The 18,319-nt window shown below is 53.9% G+C and overlaps 1 protein-coding gene across 1 annotated transcript in view; it reads right to left on the minus strand.

Annotated features, from left to right (window-relative positions):
- Nucleotides 1-862: 862 nt before the first annotated feature.
- Nucleotides 863-18,319, minus strand: part of CDH22 (cadherin 22) — a 55,855-nt gene continuing 38,398 nt past the window's right edge. The window contains exons 8-11 of the mRNA XM_033153935.1: nt 6,921-7,042; nt 5,773-5,890; nt 3,128-3,379; nt 863-1,459 (exon numbers count right to left, since the gene is read on the minus strand). Of these exons, the coding sequence (XP_033009826.1) occupies nt 924-1,459; nt 3,128-3,379; nt 5,773-5,890; nt 6,921-7,042 (1,028 nt within the window). The 3' untranslated portion in view covers nt 863-923. The remainder of the gene's footprint in view (nt 1,460-3,127; nt 3,380-5,772; nt 5,891-6,920; nt 7,043-18,319) is intronic.

The following is an 18,319-nucleotide window of genomic DNA, read 5'->3' on the forward strand; positions in this document are numbered from 1 at the left end:
GCAGCGAGAGGTGGGGGGAGTCCCAGGCAACCAGCTTCTGCCAATGGCGCACAACTTTTGCAAGAGACAAACAGGCAGGCAGACCCAGAAGGGGACGGTTGGTGGGGGGGAGACCCTATGGAGCAGCAATGCACCTGCTGGAGGGGAGGGGGTGTCACACTGCAAGCACCTGGGGAGGACAAGGTGGGGGTGTCTTTGCCCGGGGGGGGGGGGGGTGTCTGAGGCTGTGTGTGGGAGAGAAGCGCTCTGCTGTGGAGAATTAGAAGACCCTGAGGATTGGTCCCCAAGAGGGGTGGAAGGTTCTAATCCAAAATGTGATACGGAACGTCACTGCAAAACCGCTGTGCCCCTCCCCTCCCTGGAACCCACAACCAAAGGCCTCCCCTTCCCAGAGGTTGAGGTGAGAGAGGAAGGTCCTGGGGGAAAGTCCTGGAGAGGGAGACCCGGGAAGGAGAGCCAGCCAGCGGGAGGAGCAGGAGGAGCAGCAGCCTCCTCTTGGCAGAGACTCCGCTTAGCAAATCAAAGCTTGTCAAACGTTGGACTCAAGTGACAAAATCAATTTCGACAACAAAAGACTCCCCTCCCTCCCAGGCAGGCTGCCCCCTCCCCTGCGCAGATCCATTTAAATGATAATTTGCCAGGGGAGAAGTCCTGGCTGGCAGAGATGCAGTCTTCAAGGGGCGTGGAGAGTTTCACTGGAAGAGGAGGAGAGGGGGCAAGCAGTGGGGCTTCCCTGGCCCCCTGCTCTGCGCCTGCCCTGACCCTTCCTTACACCCCCTTGGAGCCAGGCCAGGGCACTTGGGGGGCACTGCTGCATGGCTGGACCTGGCTGTGCCTGCACGGAGACCCCCCCCCCGGACGCCACTGCCAGCCTGGCTCTCTTTCCTCCGCTATGGGTGGGGGGTCTTTTTGGTTTGGTGGGCCTAGGACTCTGCGCCGCCATCCTCCTCCCCTCCCCGGCGCCCGGCGTAGAGGGCCGCCAGCTGCCGGAAGCGTGGCCCCCAGCTGCCCAGGTAGGAGAAGTCCTGCTCGGAGCTGTTGGAGCGGGAGGCGATGGAGCTGAGCGAGGCCGGAGGGGAGTCGGCCCCCTCAAAGGCGTAGGTCTGGAAGGAGTCGTAGGGGGGCACAGAAGGGTCCTCGTCGGCCTGCCCCACTTTCCTGCTGATGTAGTCCCTGAAGACGGAGAAGTCCAAGTCGGGCGCCGGGCGCCACTGTGGCAGCGAGTGCAGCTCCGAGGGCAGGACGGGGGGGCCCTCGCCCCCGCCCCCACCGCCGCCCCCCTTGGTCTCTGCAAAGTCGTAGAGGCTGCGCAGGGCAGACATGTCGTAGGCCTCGGTGTCCTGCTCCCCGCCCCCCTCGTCGTTGTACTTGATGACGTTGTCGCGCATGTCCTCGTCCTCCTCGGAAGAGAGGTGGCCCTTCTGGTGCCGCTTCAGAGTCAGGATCAGGAGGACCAGCACTGGCGGGGGCGGGGGGGGGGGGAGAGAGAGGAGTGGTCAAGGCTGGAAGAGGGGGTGGGAGAGAGCAGGGGACCCCCTGGGACAAGACAAGAGCAAGGGGCTCTTTCCAAGCACCTCCTACCCAAAGGGGTCTCCCTTTCCTCAGAAAGGCAAACCCACCTCTTCTGGCCCCTTTCCAGAGAGGGGAGGCTTGAGAAGGGCTCAGGCCCCATGGAGCCTTCCATGTGGGGTTCCTCAGAGTCTATATTATCCCTCTATGTGAAACCTCTGAGTGGGGTCATCCAGAATTTTAGAATCCGCTGTGAGCAACATGCTGATGAGACTCAGCTCTCTTTCTCCTTGACATCTGCAGGTGAGGCAGTGGGAGTGCTGGACCAGTGTCTTGCCTTGGTAATGGACAGGATGAGAGCCGACAGACTGAAGCTCAACCCAGATCAGGCGGAGGCCCTGTTAGTGGGGGATTCCCTAGACCAGATGGGTGGGAGGTCACCTGCTCTTGATGGGGTTACCCTCCTCTGAAGGAGCAGGTCCTTCTGGATCCGTTACTGTCGCTTGAGGCTCAGGTGGCCTCAGCGGCACAGAGGACCTTCCGTCAGCTTCGCCTGGTGTCCCAGCTGAGCTCCTACAGGGAAAGTCTTCACTTCTGCTGTCTCTGCTAACCTCGAGGATGGATGTAGAGGTTTGAAGCTTTTAGAGTTAACAAGCTCAACCAGGTCGTCCCACCCACAGGAGGAAAAGCGTCACCGGAAGACGCTGTGTAATGTGTAATGTGATACTTGTTGTTCCTGTATCTTTTTTTCTTTTGTTTTTGCTGGAGAAGGCAAAAATGTCGAGTGTCTCTCCCGGAATGTGATGTATGCCTTGTAAGTGTGCCGCGAGATGTTGCCTGGTGTGCCGTGGGAAAAATGGAAAAATTACTTTATATATAGTCAATATAGGCACAGAGTTTAAATTTTTAACATTTTTTTAACATTTTCTAATGGTGGTGTGCCTCGTGATTTTTTTCATGAAACAAGTGTGCCTTTGCCCAAAAAAGGTTGAAAAACACTGTTGTAAATAAAGCTTCTAGATTAGAAAAGAAGCTGGACTCTGTCGTCTGTAATTGCCGGCATGCACACACACCGTTGCGCAAGAATAAGAGACTCTGCAGATGGCACAGGAGAAGCAAGCGCAGAGGAAGCTTGCCGGGCTCCATTTGTGTGCCACGTTGGTTTGAAGCCTTTCCAACAATCCAAAACGCTTCAATGGATTACTGCAATGTGTTATACGTAGGGCTGCCTCTGAAGACGGTTTGGAAACTTCAGCTAGTGCAGAATTCAGCGGCCAGGTTGCTCACCAGAGCAAGATGGTTTGAGTATATTACACTGATCCTGGTCCAACTGCACTGGCTACTGATTAATAGCCCAATTCAAAGTGCTGCTCTTGACCTATCAAGCCTTAAATGGCTCAAGGACCGCCTCTTTCCATATGAACCTACCCGGACCCTGAGATCCTCCTCTGAGGCCCGCCTTTGTGTGCCTCCTCCTCGAGGTGCGGAGGGTGGCAATGCGAGAATGGCTCCCTCCTTGTGGCACCTTCATTCAATATCCTTAGGTGCTCTTGGAGGAGTGGCCCTCCCCCCTGGAGGGGCAGGAAGGGGGCTCCCTCAGTGGGGCGCAGAGACTCACCAATGAGGATGAGGACGCAGACCAGCAGGGCAATGAGGGCTCCGGGGCTGAGCGAGGCGGAGACCACGTAGGCTGTGGTGTTGCAGGACTGGATGGCGCCGGAGCTGTCGCAGCCGCAGATGCGGATGGTGAGGGTCCCGGTGCTGCTGAGGGTGGGGGGCCCGCTGTCCACCACCAGGATGGGCAGCAAGAAGAGGTCCTGCTCCTGCCGGTTGAAGCCCAGGCGCTGCGTGTGCACGGCGGCTGTGTTGTCTGTGGGGAGACAGAGGGAGGGGGGGTTATCCCAGAAGGGGCATCCTGCATTGCAGGGGGTCAGACTGGATGGCCCTTGGGTCCCTCCCAACCCTACAGTTCTACCATTCTAATACGAGGAGGCAGAGGGTCATGGGATGGGCAGAGAGTGGCAGGCAGCCCCTTCCCCAGGCAGCCCCCACACACACCTGAGGGCTGTCAGGTGCTCTTTGCAGCTGGCACAGCAGGATTCGTCCTCAGGGCCAGCACAACCAGAGTCAGTTGCTCTCCCCCCGCCCTCCCTGCAGGCACAGACTGCAGATCCTCTCCTGCCTTCCTCTCTTCGCTGTCAGGGTCCCCAAGAAGCTGCCAGTTCCTCCTGCCCCCCCCCAAAAAACTTGCTTCTAACGAGATCTTTAGAGAGTTCCTGCATCTGCTCCTTTTGCCTGCAGTCAGGAGCCGTCCGGTGTCGCTCCCAATTAGCCACCAGCCAGCCAAGAAACAGACACACACAGAGGACCTTCCAAAGCAAAAAGCAGGAGACAAACCTCCTTCACCCATTGCAAAAGTGGGAGGTTGGGGGCTGCCATTCTGGGATGTGTCCCCACCCCAAGCTGGGCTCCAAGCAGCTTAGCAGGCCTGTCCTGCCTCACCTTTGCATTGTGTGTTTTGGGGATGTCTAGAGAGGGACTTCTGGGGGCTCCCATCTCCCCCACCTGCACCCTGCGCTTGTTCCATGCAGTCCAGCAACGCCTGCCTGTGTTGGGGCTGGGGGGAATGGGATGCTCATAGAACCATAGAATGCTAGAGTTGGAAGGGACCCCTGAGAGTCATCTAGTCCAACCCCCTGAAACACAAGGATCTCAGCTCAGGCATCCAAGCCAGACGGCCATCTAACCTCTTCTTAAAAACCTCCAAGGAAGGAGAGTCCACCTCCTTCCATCCCACAGACAAACGGCTCTTACTGGCAGAAAGTTCTTCCTGATGTTGTGTTGGAATCTCCTTTCTTGTAACTTGAAGCCATGGGTTCAAGTCCCGCCCTCCGGAACAGGAGAAAACAAGCTGGCGGGGGGGGGGGGTGTCCCACAGGACACTCCATGGGATGTTAGCTGCCATTCAAACTCCCCAGGGAAAGGCACAATGGCATTGGGGGGTGGGCAGAAAGCAGCAGCTGGGCCACCCTAGGACCAGGCACTCGGTCAGCTGTGGGGGGGGGGGGAGATGTGACCCTGAGAGCTGTCTGCACAACAGGCAGAAATTCATCAGGGAGGTGCAGAGCTGGAAAAAGCTTCCTTGGTTGGATTTTTGCCTGCCCAGATCCCAGAAGCCCATGAGGAACTCTTTGGGGGCCACCCCAGATGCTGAGAAAGTTGGTGCAAATTTTACCCCGTTTCAGTATTTTTAACTTTTTTTATCTTTTAAATGATTGCTGTACATTCTTTCTGGGTTTCATAATTTTCTAAACCGCCTTGGGGGTTGGGTTTTTTTTCTCCACAATCGAGCGGCATATAAATCTTATGAAATAAATAAATGAACATGAAATAAATCCTCAGCAGCTGCTGCTTCTTCCTGTTGTGCCTGTTACTGTTTTCTTGCTCTCCATGGGGAGATTTTGCTGAAGGGGCACACAGAACTCTCTGGGCTAAAGAAATGCAGCCCCAGCAGCCATGGGGGGGGGAGACATGGACGGACGGAGGCCCCTGGAAGTTCACAAGCCCAGGAAGGAGAGGAGTTGTCCCCCTGCACCACTTTGGTGGGCATTTCAGCCCAAACCCAAATGCACCACAAGGGTCATCCAGCCCAACCCCCTTGCGGGCATGGCAGGAGAAGAGCAACTTCCTTGCCCCTCGCAGCAACAAGGGCGCCCTCCTTTTCCCCAACCCACCCCCTCCTGCCAGCCTGACCCCGGGGAGCCCCCTCGAAGCCAGGCAGGGAGGGCTGTGCAGAGCTTTGCGCCCAAGGTCTCTTCCTGCCGCCGCTGAAGATTTAAGTGAGCGCTTTGTGTCTCCATCTGGGCTGGCATCCATCAGTGTCTTGTCTTGGCTCCAGCAGCAATATTTATAAATCACATCTCAAAACTGGCTACAAATTTGTACAAAGAAACAGATGGGCCGTTGGCGGCCGTTTGTCACCGCCGATATTTATACCGTGCCCAGGAGAGAGCAGAGGAGAGGCGGGCAGGGCAGAGGGGGTCATGGGGGGGGCTCACCAAGGATGGGGCAGACGCCAGCTGCGAGCATCCCAGGGTGCAACTGCATGCGTGTATGAATGAGGAGGGGGCCGGGGGGCAGGGCTGCTGGCCTCAGATGCAGGAGGGCAAGCGGAAGGGCTACCGGGGGGGCAAGGTGGGTGGGGGGCTGGACTAGATGACCCGGGGGTCCCTCCCCGCTCTCTGGCTCCATGCCACGGCTTACCCTTGATATCCAGCAGGGAGAAGTGGTGGCTGGAGGAGGCCTCGGGGGCCAACGTGAAGTAGAAGCGGTGGCCGCTCTGGGGCTCATCCCGGTCAACGACGCTGATGGTCTGGATCAGCTGCAGAGAAGGAGGGCAGCGCTCAGAAGAGCATCTCAAATGACATGCCCAACACGGGGGGGGGGGGCTGGGCAATTGGTCAGTGCCAATGGATTCTCCGTGCCCCCCCCACCCGCAAAAAGATTGATCCTGATACATTGGAAAGACACAGATAGCCCCCCCCTTTGATCAATGGATATGGAAACTCTTACAGCCCATTCTTCCAGATGACAATTATCCACAGACATCTTTAATGCTATTTCAAATGTATTTGTCAAAACCCTCATGAATCAACCTATACTAAGTTTATATTTCAGCTTTGTAACCTTAATTACATTTATTGCTGTTATGTATTCTCTTTCTACTTTTTCTTGTATTTAAAAAACTTACTTTAATTTGTTATCATAATCTCAGAAAAATATATGTATTCTAGAAGAGCCCCTCCCCCTCAAACTGCACCCAAGGGGTGGAGTCTGGGGCAGGTGGGGCCACAGGTGCCTCTCAGGGGCAGATAGAGACTGCAGCTCCTCAAAGTGCCCCCACCGGCATGGCAGGACAGGAACAGTGGCCTCCTCCCCTCCCCAGTGGGGGTGAAGGCCTCACCCCGATTGACTTCGCTGATTGACAGCCGCTGAGCCACCCCAGCGGCTTGAGGAGCTGGGATGTGGGAAGGAAAGGAGAGACAGAAAGGGGAGAGAAAAGCCCCCCCCCAATGCAATGCACCAACCCCTCCCTGCTCCTGTTGGACCCTAGCTCCCCACAGCCCCACAGCCAGTGGTCAGGGCTGCCACACACCACATCAGATACCCCCCAATCCCTCCTAAGCAAAGCAAGCAGTTGGGGGGGGGGGGGAGGTAGTTTCCAGGGTTGGGGGGGGGGACCTTTCTGCCCAGCAAGGCTGTCCCTGCCCCATATGGGTCCCACACCTGGCCTTGTCCTCCTCCAGACTGATGAATCCCTGCAAGAGACATGGAGGTGAAGCATGCCCTGTCGGCTCAGAGCCCCCCTTGTCTGGCTGCCCCCCCCGGCTGCTCTTTCTCCTGCTCCTCACCTGCCCAGGCTTGGCGTCCTCGCAGACGGCAGCCTCGTAAGGCGTGGCGAGTTCGGGAGGATTGTCATTCACGTCCAGGATGCGGATGCGAAGGGTCTTCCTGGACACCTGAGCGTGATTGTCTGGAACACAGAAAAGGGGAGAGGGGACTGAGAGCTGCCTTCCAAGGTCTCGGAAGAGGGAGAAGAAGCTGCCTTTCTCCTGCTCCAGATTCCAAGTGCACCTCAGGAAGAACTTTGTGAGGCCAAGGGGAACAGCCTCCCTTGGAAGGTGGGGGGCTCTCCTTCCCTGGAGGTTTAGAAGCAGAGGGCAATCCGTCAAGGGTGCTTTAGCCTTTGGTAATGGCTGTTCTCCCCCCCCCAAAAAAAGAGCGCTCCAATTGGAGAACAGCCTTTACCAAAGGTGTCATGGGCTTTGAAGACACTCGAACTCAGGACGCAAGGGAGAAACGTGCTACGAGGAAGGCACGCTTGGCAAACCCTCACCGGGATCAGCTTCCACCCGGAAACCTGTGTCCCCACTGTGGAAGGACATGTGGATCCAGAAGTGGCCTCCACAGTCACCTACGGACTCATTGCTAAAACCGTGTTTATGGAAGACAATCTTACTCGGCTACGAGGGATCGCCAAAGAAGGAGGAGAATAAGCAGAGGTTGGAGGGCAATCTGTCAAGGATGCTGTGCAGGGGGTTGGACTAGATGACCCTTGGGAGTCCCTTCCAACATCATCATCATCATCACCATCTTCATCCTTATTATTATTATTATTTCTTTATTAATACTCCTCCTGATGGGACTCAAGGCATCTTACAGGTAAAAACAATAATCACTAAAACCAGGAAAGAATCAATCATTACTAAACAACGAAACATTAGTAGAATTAGGACTAAATAAATCCCAATGACCCACCCGAGACAATTCCCCAAAGGCAAGCCTGGAATTGCGGGGTGAGATTTAGGAGCCAAGAGCCTTCCAGACGGAACCTTCCGGGCTCCTCTGCCGGGCCCTCATGTTGCGGATGCTGCAATAAGGGTTTCCCAGTTTAGCGCAGCGCGTGAGTGGGCAGCTCAGTTTGGGGGCGGCTCGTGGACCGGTCAAACAACCTCCGCGGGCGGCTTCCAGCCCATGGGCCTTAGGTTGGTGACCCCTGATCTAAAGTGTCCATATACCGGGTGGCCCCACTCGCCCACCCCCCAGGGGTGGTCTCTGCCACAAGCGGTCACCTCTACAATTCAGGGAGCTCAGAGAGGGGCCTGTTGGCACCCCAAGAGCACCTCCCAGCCAAAGGTGGAACCAGGCCCCTCCAGCCCTAGGAGGAGCTTCCCTGACCCCCCTCCATAGCCAAAGTCTCTGATGCAGCCGCCTGGGAGGATGAAGGACGGAGGCCGTGGGGAAGGAGCAGAGCCTGACCCACGGGAAATGGGAGTGGCTCCAAACCACAGGAAGCCCTCTGGCCAACAGCCCTGAAGAAATGCTGGCTGGCCCCAAGCTCCTTGCCCACCTCCAGGTATGCCCCTGCCAGCCCCACCTGGTGCAAAGACACCCCCTCCTCAGCCCACCCCACAGCTGCCTCTCCCCCTTGCCCACCTGCTGTGAGCCTGGAGACAGTGTCTGACCCTGTTTGTAGGGTGGGAGCAAAGCGGACGATGCCCCTGTCCCCCAGGCACAGACCCCCCCACCTCTGACTCCCAGAGCTGGTGTGCTTTGCCAAGAAGCATTGCTCCGGCCAGGGCTGGCAGCAAGCCCAGCCAACGGGCATCATGCCAGCCTCCCTCCTCCGTGGCAGAGAGTGTCTGCTGGAGAGAGGCGGGCTGCTCTCCCTGCTCAGCTCTGCCCATGCCCAAGAGAAGCCATCACCTCCACCTCAGGGCATCTTGCTGAGAGAACCCATGGGAGAGGGCATGCGGGCACCTCTGGGGTGAGGAAGCCTTGCCCACTGACTTCCCTGCCCCACTCTCATCTCACCATAAATCCAGGAAATTGTGGCTGAAAGCAGCTTTAGTCGGCCTCTGAGCATGCCATGAAGGCCAGTTGCTGGGGAAGGGGCTGGCCTTGCACCCAGTCCTGCCCACGGGGCACCCGGTTGGCTGCTGGGAGGGGCAGAATGTGCTGAGCCAGATCCACCAGCAGCCATTTCTGGGAGCCCTTTGCAGCAGGCCGGCAATCTGGGATGCAGCCGGGAGCAGGAGACCCCCCCCCCCCAGGAAGTGCAGCCCCACAAGCAGCCTAGCCAGGGAGGGGGCTCTGCCTACCCCCTGACTCCTTGGCAATGCCACCCACAGGCTGGCCAGCTAGCCTGGCTCTGCCTTGCCGGCCTCCAGCACCTGCCTCTTTGCTGATAAGTTGCAAGGAACCGCCGTTGCCCAGAGGCCTGGGGGACGGGGGCGAAGGGGCATCACGCCAGCCAGAGCCGGCCTTCAAAGACCCCCCCCCTCTTCCGGCTTGCTCTGCCACGGCTGCCACTTTGCTGATTAGAGGGGAGGGTCCCGGCGGAGGGGCCGGCGCCATCCATCAAGCGGCTGGCACCTGCCCTGTTCCACTGAAAGGAGTGGGAGAGACGGAGCTGCAAGGGGGGGCTGGGCAGGGGGGGGGGCTGGATATGGGCAGAGGAAATGGGCAGGTGGGCACAGGAGGTGGGGGGCCCTGCTGGATCTGAGAAGGAGGGGCAGGGGCTTCTCATTGCCCCCTCCCTCCCTCCTTCCTCTTGGCCACTGCTCAGATTTCTTTAAGAAGCCTTTTTCTTACAAGGCAGCTCAGAAAAAAACACGTATGAAGCAGCACAAATTTAAACCAAGAGAAGTAAGCGTAGCTCACAAGAAATCTCAGGAAAGCATCCAAGGAAGCGAGGGACTTCTCCTGGGCTGGTGGCTTTGGGAGAGAGATTGCCTGGCCGCCCGCCAGGGACTCCTGAGCCACCATCCCTGCCTGCTGGGGAGCGTTAGGAAATGAAAATAAAACTACTCACATCGCAACGCCCTTTTACCAATCTCTGAGACGACCATGTTTGGAGGACTGTGCACAGTTCTGGCCACCTCACCTCAAAAAGGATATTGTATTTATTTATTTTGGTCAATAACCAGTTGATCAAGGATACTGTGTACCCAGAAAAGGGCCACCAAAATTATCACGGGGAGGGAGCAAATCCCTTGTGTGCAAACTCTGGTAAAACGCGGCACAACCAGACGTATGTGAAATTATGCAAGCTTGGCAAGGAAAAGTTTGTCTCCTGCTCTCATAATGCCAGAAGTCCATGCGGCCGTCAGATGAAGCATCAGGATGGACAAAATATAGCACTTCTTCACACACAGCCGCTAAACTCTGGAACCCCTTGCCACAAGATAAGAGGGATGGCCACCAACTGGACCGACTTAGAGAGGAAGATGGGGCCCAGTTTCTGCTCTGCTCTCGTGCCTCTCAGAGCCAGTTGCTGCGGATTACAAGCACGGAGAGATGCGACTGTGCGCTCTGTTCCCGCATGTGGGCTTTCCTTTGGAGCATCCGGTGGGCAGCAGGAGCCCAGGGTCCGATCCAGCAAATGGGCCCTGCCTGGATTACTCAGACTGCTGGTTTATTAATGGCTGGAGGGACGCAGAGACCCAAAGGGCAGCTCAGGACAGAGGCTCTGTCTCTGCCCCCCCCCCCCGGTGCCATTAGTATTTCCAAGCCTGCGTTGTGTCAGGGAATGGTTTGAAGATGACGACTGGGGGTGCATACTATGGCAGACCAGCTTCTTTCTGATTGAGAGCTGGAGGGAGAAAAGTGCCCCCCCTTGCCCACAGCATGTTCAGAAGAAGCAGAGAAAGAGACGGAAGCTGAACACCTTAGGGAGGAGTCACCCCGTTACGAGATAATGACAAGGGAGCCGGAAGGGAGGGGGCAGCTAGTTGAGACGTCTCTTGAGAGCATGGGGGACCCCCCCCCTCACCACAGACTTGGAGGTCCAAACGTATCAGAGAGCAAAGGAGGCAGAGGGAGGGAGGAACTTCCAGTTGGTGCCTTAATTGCTGCAGAAGTCGGTAGGAATATTAGAGTAGCCAACTGCCCTCCGTGGAGAGAGCTGTGTATTTCTGCTTGCAACATGATGCTGCAATAAAAGGACTATAAATATATCAACTGCTAGTTAATTCTTATCTGTGAAGTTACTAAAGGGAGGGGAGGACTCTCCACGCCTGACACGTTGGGACTGAGGGGTCCTGCCATAAGTGGAACTAAGGGGGGTTGAGAGCGGGGGGGAGAGGAGGCTCCAGAGATGCCACCAAGAGCCTCTCCTCCTGCCCTGACTCGGATCTGCGCCATTTTCTGTTTCCACTCCAAGCTTCTGGGTCTCTGTCTTTCACACACACCCCACCTGCCTTGTAGCTCCAAGTCAGACCCACCCAGGGAGAGCCTCTCGGCCACCTTCACCTTAACTGTGCATTACCTTCCCACAGTTACAACCATGCTCAAGGCGGCTCACAACATGAACACAGGTCCATCATTACAAACATAGCAAAAGTCGCCACAAACAATCCATAAAACGCGTCAAAAAGTCCACAACCAAATTGAACAAGGGCCGTAAGATCTAAAAATAAAGATGCAGTAAAATAACTAAAAAATATAAATAAAGATGCAAAAAATTAATAGCAGTAACGGCAACCCCCCCCCCCCAAAAAAAAAACCCATAAGCAGACAGCGGCGAAAGAGTCTCCTTAGCAGCCTCAGCTTCCATAGCTGGAGTTGGTCTGGGCTGCGGGAGTCAGTCAGGGGGCGATTTCCTGGCTGCCCTGCTAATGCATCATGTTCTTAATAGGTTTTACGCTGCTTTGCTCATCTTGGGACTCAGGAGACAAAATGCGGGCTACAAATTAAGCAACTCAACCAGCCAAGCAGCCACTTCCCTTTTCTGCCCACAGCCCTCAAAACACACACATTGGCCTGCCAGAGGGAGGCGGCCAAGTTCCCAGGTGCCCAAGCGGGTTGCACAGAAGGATCTCTGCCAGCTGGGGGCACAAGGGCCAACGGGGTTGCCAATCGGAAGGTCGGCAGTTCGAATTTGCTCCATGGTAGTGAGCTCCCCTTGCTCTGTCCCGGCTCTTGCCCACCTAGCAGTTCGAAAGCAGGCCAGTGCAAGCAGATAAATAGGTACCAGAACCAGATTCTCTGGTTATGTTTAGAATAAGTATAAGTAAATATGGAAAGGTTTGGAAGAGATTGGAAAATTTTTGTATATATAAATATGTGGATTGTTTAAAAATGACAGATGGAAAGATGTGGAATTTAGAAAACGAATCATTGTATAAGCAATGGAAGTTACTTTTTAAGTCTGTTCCACTGTTTCTTACTCTTTCCCTCTTTTTTCTTTCTCCTCTTCCTTTTCTTCTTTTCTTCATCTTTCCCTTTCTTCTTTAATCATGTTTTCTTGTTTTTTTCTTTTTTTCCTTTTCTCTTTCTTTTTTCTTTCTTTACCTGCGCTCTTCTTTTCTTTTTTATTTCTTTAAATTCATCATCTTTTGTTATTTCCTAGTTGGGAAAATTATTATCTATTCCTATAAGCAATACAATGCATAGAATATGTTTGTGTGTTGTTTGTTTTTGTTTTGATTTGGTGTAGTTTCTGTTAATTCATTATTGCTCATTATTGCTCATTCATTATTGTATTTTAATAATCATAATAAAGATTTGTTGTTGTTTTTTTTTTAAAAAAAAGATAAATAGGTACCGCAGCGATGGGAAGGTAAATGGCGCTGAGTCCTGCTGGCCACGTGACCCCATGGTCTCCTTTGACTGGACTCAACCGTCATTTCCCAAAATTATTGGGAAATGATATATAACGAATTGAAAAAGATGTTTAAAATAACCTTTCTTGTTAGGTATTATAGGCCAGGACTTACCAAAAGAGCAGAAGAAGTTCTTCATGTACGCTACAACAGCGGCTGGGATTTTACTAGCCCCAAGATGGAAAGACGACAAGATACCAACGAAAGAAGAATGGCAAGCCAAACTGATGGATTATGCAGAAATGGCAAAATTTACGGGAAGACTCAGAGACAAGGACAACAGAGACTTTAAAAAAGAATGGGAACTGTTCATGCTGTATTTACAGAAATATTGTGAAGAAATGGACTCACTAGCAGGGTCTGAGTAAACACTTACAACCAAGAAAAGGAGAGTAAAGGTTAAGAAATAACAATATGGAAATTAATTAAATGTAAGATGTGATTTGAAGAAAATGTGGTACAAAAATGATAAGAGCAGAGCAGTAAGTTTAAAGATGAAAAATAAGACAAAAATTAAGCAGAAGTAGCAAATAGTTAAAGAACCAGAAGGGGAAGTTGGGGGAAGTCACGGGGCGGGGGGGGGGGGAGGTGTGTTTTATTTTTATTTTTTATATGATAAATGTATTGAATATTAAATTGTAAAATTTAATAAAAATTATTTTTTTAAAAAAAGACTGGACTCAACCGTCCAGGGGTCCTTTACCTTTTTAGCTCAGGGGAAGCAAGTGTCACCAAGAATGGAAAAGAGCAAAACTTCTCATGTACACAACTGGTGGCTTAATGCCCAAGTTTCCCCACGGATTAGCTCAAAGACCCATCCAGTCCCCCAATGGCCAAGCAGACACCCCCATGGGAAGCCCACAAGGGGTACAGCAGCTTCCCCCCCTCATCTCACATCCCCCAGTGACTAGTCTCCAGAGGCCTGTCTCCTCTGATAGAACTGGAGAATTGGAAGGGACCCCCCAGGAGTCATCTAGTCCAGCCCCCTGAAACACAGGGATTTCAGCTCAAGCACCCAAGACAGATGGCCATCCAACCTCTTCTTAAAACCCCCCAAGGAAGGAGAGTCCGCCACCTTCCATCCCACGGAAGAACAGCTCTTACTGCCAGAAAGTTCTTCTGTATGTTTAGTTGGAATCTCCTTTCTTGTGACTTGAAGCCATGGGTTCGAGTCCTGCCCTCCAGAGCAGCAGAAAACAAGTTTGCTCCATCTTGTGAGGAGGACTAGAACCCAGGAGACCAGAGTTCAAATCCCCACTTGGCCGTGCAGTTCACTGGGTGTGGCCTTGAGGGCCAGTCCCTGCCTCTCAGCCTACCTTGCAGGGTCCTTGTGGGGGTTGAAGGAGGAGGGGAGGAAAAGGATTATTGAATATTTTAAGAACCAGTATTAACAAGGAAATAACCTAGCAGGTCTTGAGTAAATCCAGCAGCGTAGAAGTTAACAGAATTTAACAGACAAAGAACTTTAAAGATTAAAAATTGGGAATACGCGATTGTCGAGAGTGATATGAAAGTTGTACAACCAGGGGATGGAGGGAAGGAGACGTGGGATGTGTTGTTTTTCTTTTCTGTCTCTGTATTAAAAATGCAAATAAAAAATAAAATAAAAAGGAAAGGAAAGGAGGAGGGGAGATGCCATTCCTCCTCGCTTGAGCCACCCATCCACCCATCAGCTCCTCCTCTCACAGCCTCTCTTGCTCCTCTTCTCCTGAAGGGCTTCTTGGAGCAAAGCCATCCTAGCCCCTCCTGGGGGGGGGCATCTCCCCGCAGCCCCATCTCCCTGCCCTGCTGCCCCTCCTGCCTTCTGCTGCGGAGGCAACCCCAGTCCACCTGTGGCGAGAGGAAGAGCTTATGGGAGGCCCAGGCCTGGACTCCGAGGCCAAAGGGGGGTCTCAAGGAGGGGGGGCAAGGCGGCTCCCCTCCCCTCCCTGGAGGATCCATCATCTCCACCGGCCCCTCCCCCCCCAGCATCCCAACTCAGCTGACTGACATGCAAATTAGTTTAATTATTTCTTCTTCTAAAATAAATTATATTTTGCAGTGGCTGCAATATGTTGTGTCAGGCAAAATTACATTCAATATTTTTAAACTAATTGATGTCAGCCTTGAGAAAACGTGATTGACAGCAGCGAGGAAACGAGGCCCCGCTACCTAAATGCTTTCCTAAATTAAAATTAAACATGCCGTTTTTTCACCGCATTTCCTCCAGGAGTCGGAATGCCATTAATCTGAGAGCGCTGTTGGGGGGGGGGAGGCAGGTGGGGAGGGGAGCTGGGGGGGCACAGAGCAGCAGGATGGGACTCCCAGCCGGGGGGGGGGGCTGCAGGCTCCTGCCGTGGGCACCTGCCGGCCTCATCCAGAAGGATCCGACCACGTTCAGCTCCCCGTGGGGAGGGGCATGCCAGGAAGTAGCCTCTGCAGCCCGTGACAAGCGGGGAAGGAAGCAGAGCAGGCAGGGAGGAGGGACTCCCCACACCCAATGGGGCAGAGAGGGGGACCTGGCAAGGCAGCCACTCTCTGCCAAGGAGAGGCGATCCATGGGGGATGCATTCCGGCAGAGAATCCCACCCCACTCCCAGCAGGATCACAGAATTGCACAGTTGGTGGGGACCCCCCCAACCCCCGGCAATGCAGGAGTCGCATCCCTGACCCACAGCCACCCAACCTCTATCATGAGCGTACAAATCAAAGTCAAACAGCGGACCACAGTTGAGGATGAAGGAGAAAGCCTATGGGAAGCCAGGTGGGTTTGAAAGGAACCTCCCACATAAACAACAACAACAACAACAACATTTTTATTATTTATACGCCGTCCATCTGACTGGGTTGTCCCAGCCGTTCTGGGCGGCTTCCAGCAAACCACCAACCCTCAAAAACTTCCCTATACAGTTACAGGTGGGTAGCCGTGTTGGTCTGCCATAGTCAAAACAAAATCGAAAATTCTTTCTAGTAGCACCTTAGAGACCAACTGAGTTTGTTCCTGGTATGAGCTTTCGTATCTGAAGAAGTGTGCATGCACACGAAAGCTCATACCAGGAACAAACTCAGTTGGTCTCTAAGGTGCTACTAGAAAGAATTTTCGATTTTGTTTTCCCTATACAGGGCTGCCTTCAGATGTCTTCCAAAAGCCACACAAGTTTTATCTGTTTGATGTCTGATGGAAGTTACTCCCCACTTGGGGGGGGGGTTTGGACCAAGTGAGCCTTGGAGGTCCCTCCCAGCCCCATTGCTCTATCATTCAACTGAGGTTTCTAAGCGGAGGTCGGGCGGCCATCTGCCAGGGATTCTTTAGCAGAGTTCCTTCATGCCCGGGGGTTGGACTAGATGACCCCTGGGGTCCCTCCCCACCCTACAACCCTCCAATTCCATGTTCCTTCTAACCCCATTTGCCCTGCCACCAAAGTGACCGGCTGGACCAGATTTGGTGCATCTGGATCCTGGCCCCCGCCTCTCCCTTGGCACAGGTGAGCCTTTGCCAGGGAGGAATCTCCCTCGGAAAGAGGGGCTCCCCTCCCTCTGGCCCCCTCCCCTCCCCTTGCGCTGCCCCGGCTCAGCGGCAGGAGGGTAATTAAGGAGCGGTCCAGCTCCGTCTGCGATTCTGGCCGTTCTCCGGCAGGAAGATTTATCATCTCAATTACCAGCAGTGGACACAGCAGTCAAGGGCCCATCATTTTACATGAGCGCCGGAGAAAACAGGAAGAGAATCCCTAATATTAGCCCAAGGAAGGTAAACAGCTTGTGCGGGAGATGAAGATTTATCTGCACAAACACTCAGTGAGGCTCTCGGGGCTCAACAGTCCCATTTCGTGCTGCGCCTGGCCCCGCACATCCCCGAGGAAATGCTCTCGGCTGCCCAAAGAGCACCAAGCCAGAGCAGAAGGCAAAGCGCACCGGATCAGGCCAGGCGCCCACCCAGCCCAGCATCTTGCTCTCACGGCGGCCAGCAACCAGAATGGGGGCACAAGAGCCGCAAGCCCTGCAATATTTCTCCGATGAAAAGAGGGGCACCCTAGTCTGCACCAGGAAGCTTCTCCCGTGCTGGATCTTCGCCCATCTACACCTGCCGCCTTGAGCCAAGGGCAACCTCGATGCCTCACCTACCTCGCAGGGTTGTTGCAAAGGAAAAAAAATATTTATTTATTGAATTTATATACTGCCGTATACCTGGAGGTCGAGGGAAAGGATAAATGGCGCGAAAGAAAAAAATAGCTGTCAGATGCCTTGAGTCCCTGTCGGGGGGGAAAGGTGGGGGAATAAAATAATAATAATAACAACAATAACAATAACAACAACAACAACAACAACAACAACAACAACAATGGAATCTGTGAGAATGGTCAGGAACATACCATGCATTAAATCCTATTGAACTGCTTCGGATGGCAGCAAACAGCTGCCCAGTCTTTACCCAGTTACCTGGGAGTAAGCTCCATTGACTACAGTGGGACTTACTTCCGAGTAGACAGTGTCAGGCTCCGCTTACAAGAAAGGAATAAAAACGCCAGGTGTTTCTGAGGAGGGCTGGCTGCTCAAGCATTGCAATTAAAGAATTTAAAGCAGATTGGTGACCTTTTCCTTTGAAATTAGAGGAGGGGCTCTTTATGGCAGCTTCACTGTTTCCTTCATTTGGTGCAGGGATTTTATTTTCAATATAAACTGGACTCTGTTTTTGCACCGACACACACACTCCACTTTTCATTGCTCTCGGAGACATGGAGGGGAGGAAAAAGGGAAACCGGGACATTCTGGGATCAAATCAGAAACCGGACAGCTCCTGTAATTCCGGGACTGTCCCTGGAAAACCGCGATACTTGGAGGTTATGCAAGAGCAGTCCCTTTGCATCCTGCACTTTCCAGCCTCTGGGATTCAGAAGGATTGGACTGGGGAGCCAGAGTGGGGCCATTGTGACTCGGGACCATCGAGAACCAAGCCAGTGCCAGAGATGGGGCAGCCGCTGGCCGGCCGGCCATGACCCTCCCCACATGCAGAGGTTCAAACCATTCGGGGGGCCCTGGGCACCGGAGAGGAAGGGGCCTCCCAGGGCTGTCAAATGGGAGGAAGCAGGTCCCAGGGGGGATCAAGAGGCACCCTTGGGCGTCCAGGCCCACCCAGAAGCGCCGGTTGCATGTGGGTGCAAAAGGTGTGAGCATCTATGGCGGGGATTCTTTAGCTGCGAATCCTGCATTGTGGGGGTTGGATTGGATGACCTTGGGGTGCCTCCCAACTCTACGATTCTGCGTGTCTGAATTGCGCCAAAGTGGGGTTGAGACCCAATGAGCAGCAAGCGCCCCCACCAGCAGGAACGGGCACAGGACGGAATGAGGCTCCTGGGCAGTCACGGGAAGATATGCGTCATTTGGGATCATCCTCCCCCCGCCTTTGAAGCACCAAGAGGGAGGGAGGGGTCACGTTCCTGCTTAGGGCAAAAGCCCTTTGCAAGGCAGGGGGCCAGTTGGGTCCCTGGGTGGGAGATGCTGACACTTCCCCCACCGCTGTCTCTCTCTCTCTCCCTCTTTCTCCCTCGCCCCCCCCCCCCCACTTTGAAGGCCGCCCCTTTACAACTGCCCTTTCCAGCAAAGGATCCCGACATAAATGGCGCTTTAAATTCAATATCCGCCATTAATATTTCATGATTACAAAGCGC

The sequence above is a fragment of the Lacerta agilis genome, chromosome 6 (assembly GCF_009819535.1).
Source record: "Lacerta agilis isolate rLacAgi1 chromosome 6, rLacAgi1.pri, whole genome shotgun sequence".
Taxonomy (NCBI): Eukaryota; Metazoa; Chordata; class Lepidosauria; order Squamata; family Lacertidae; genus Lacerta; species Lacerta agilis.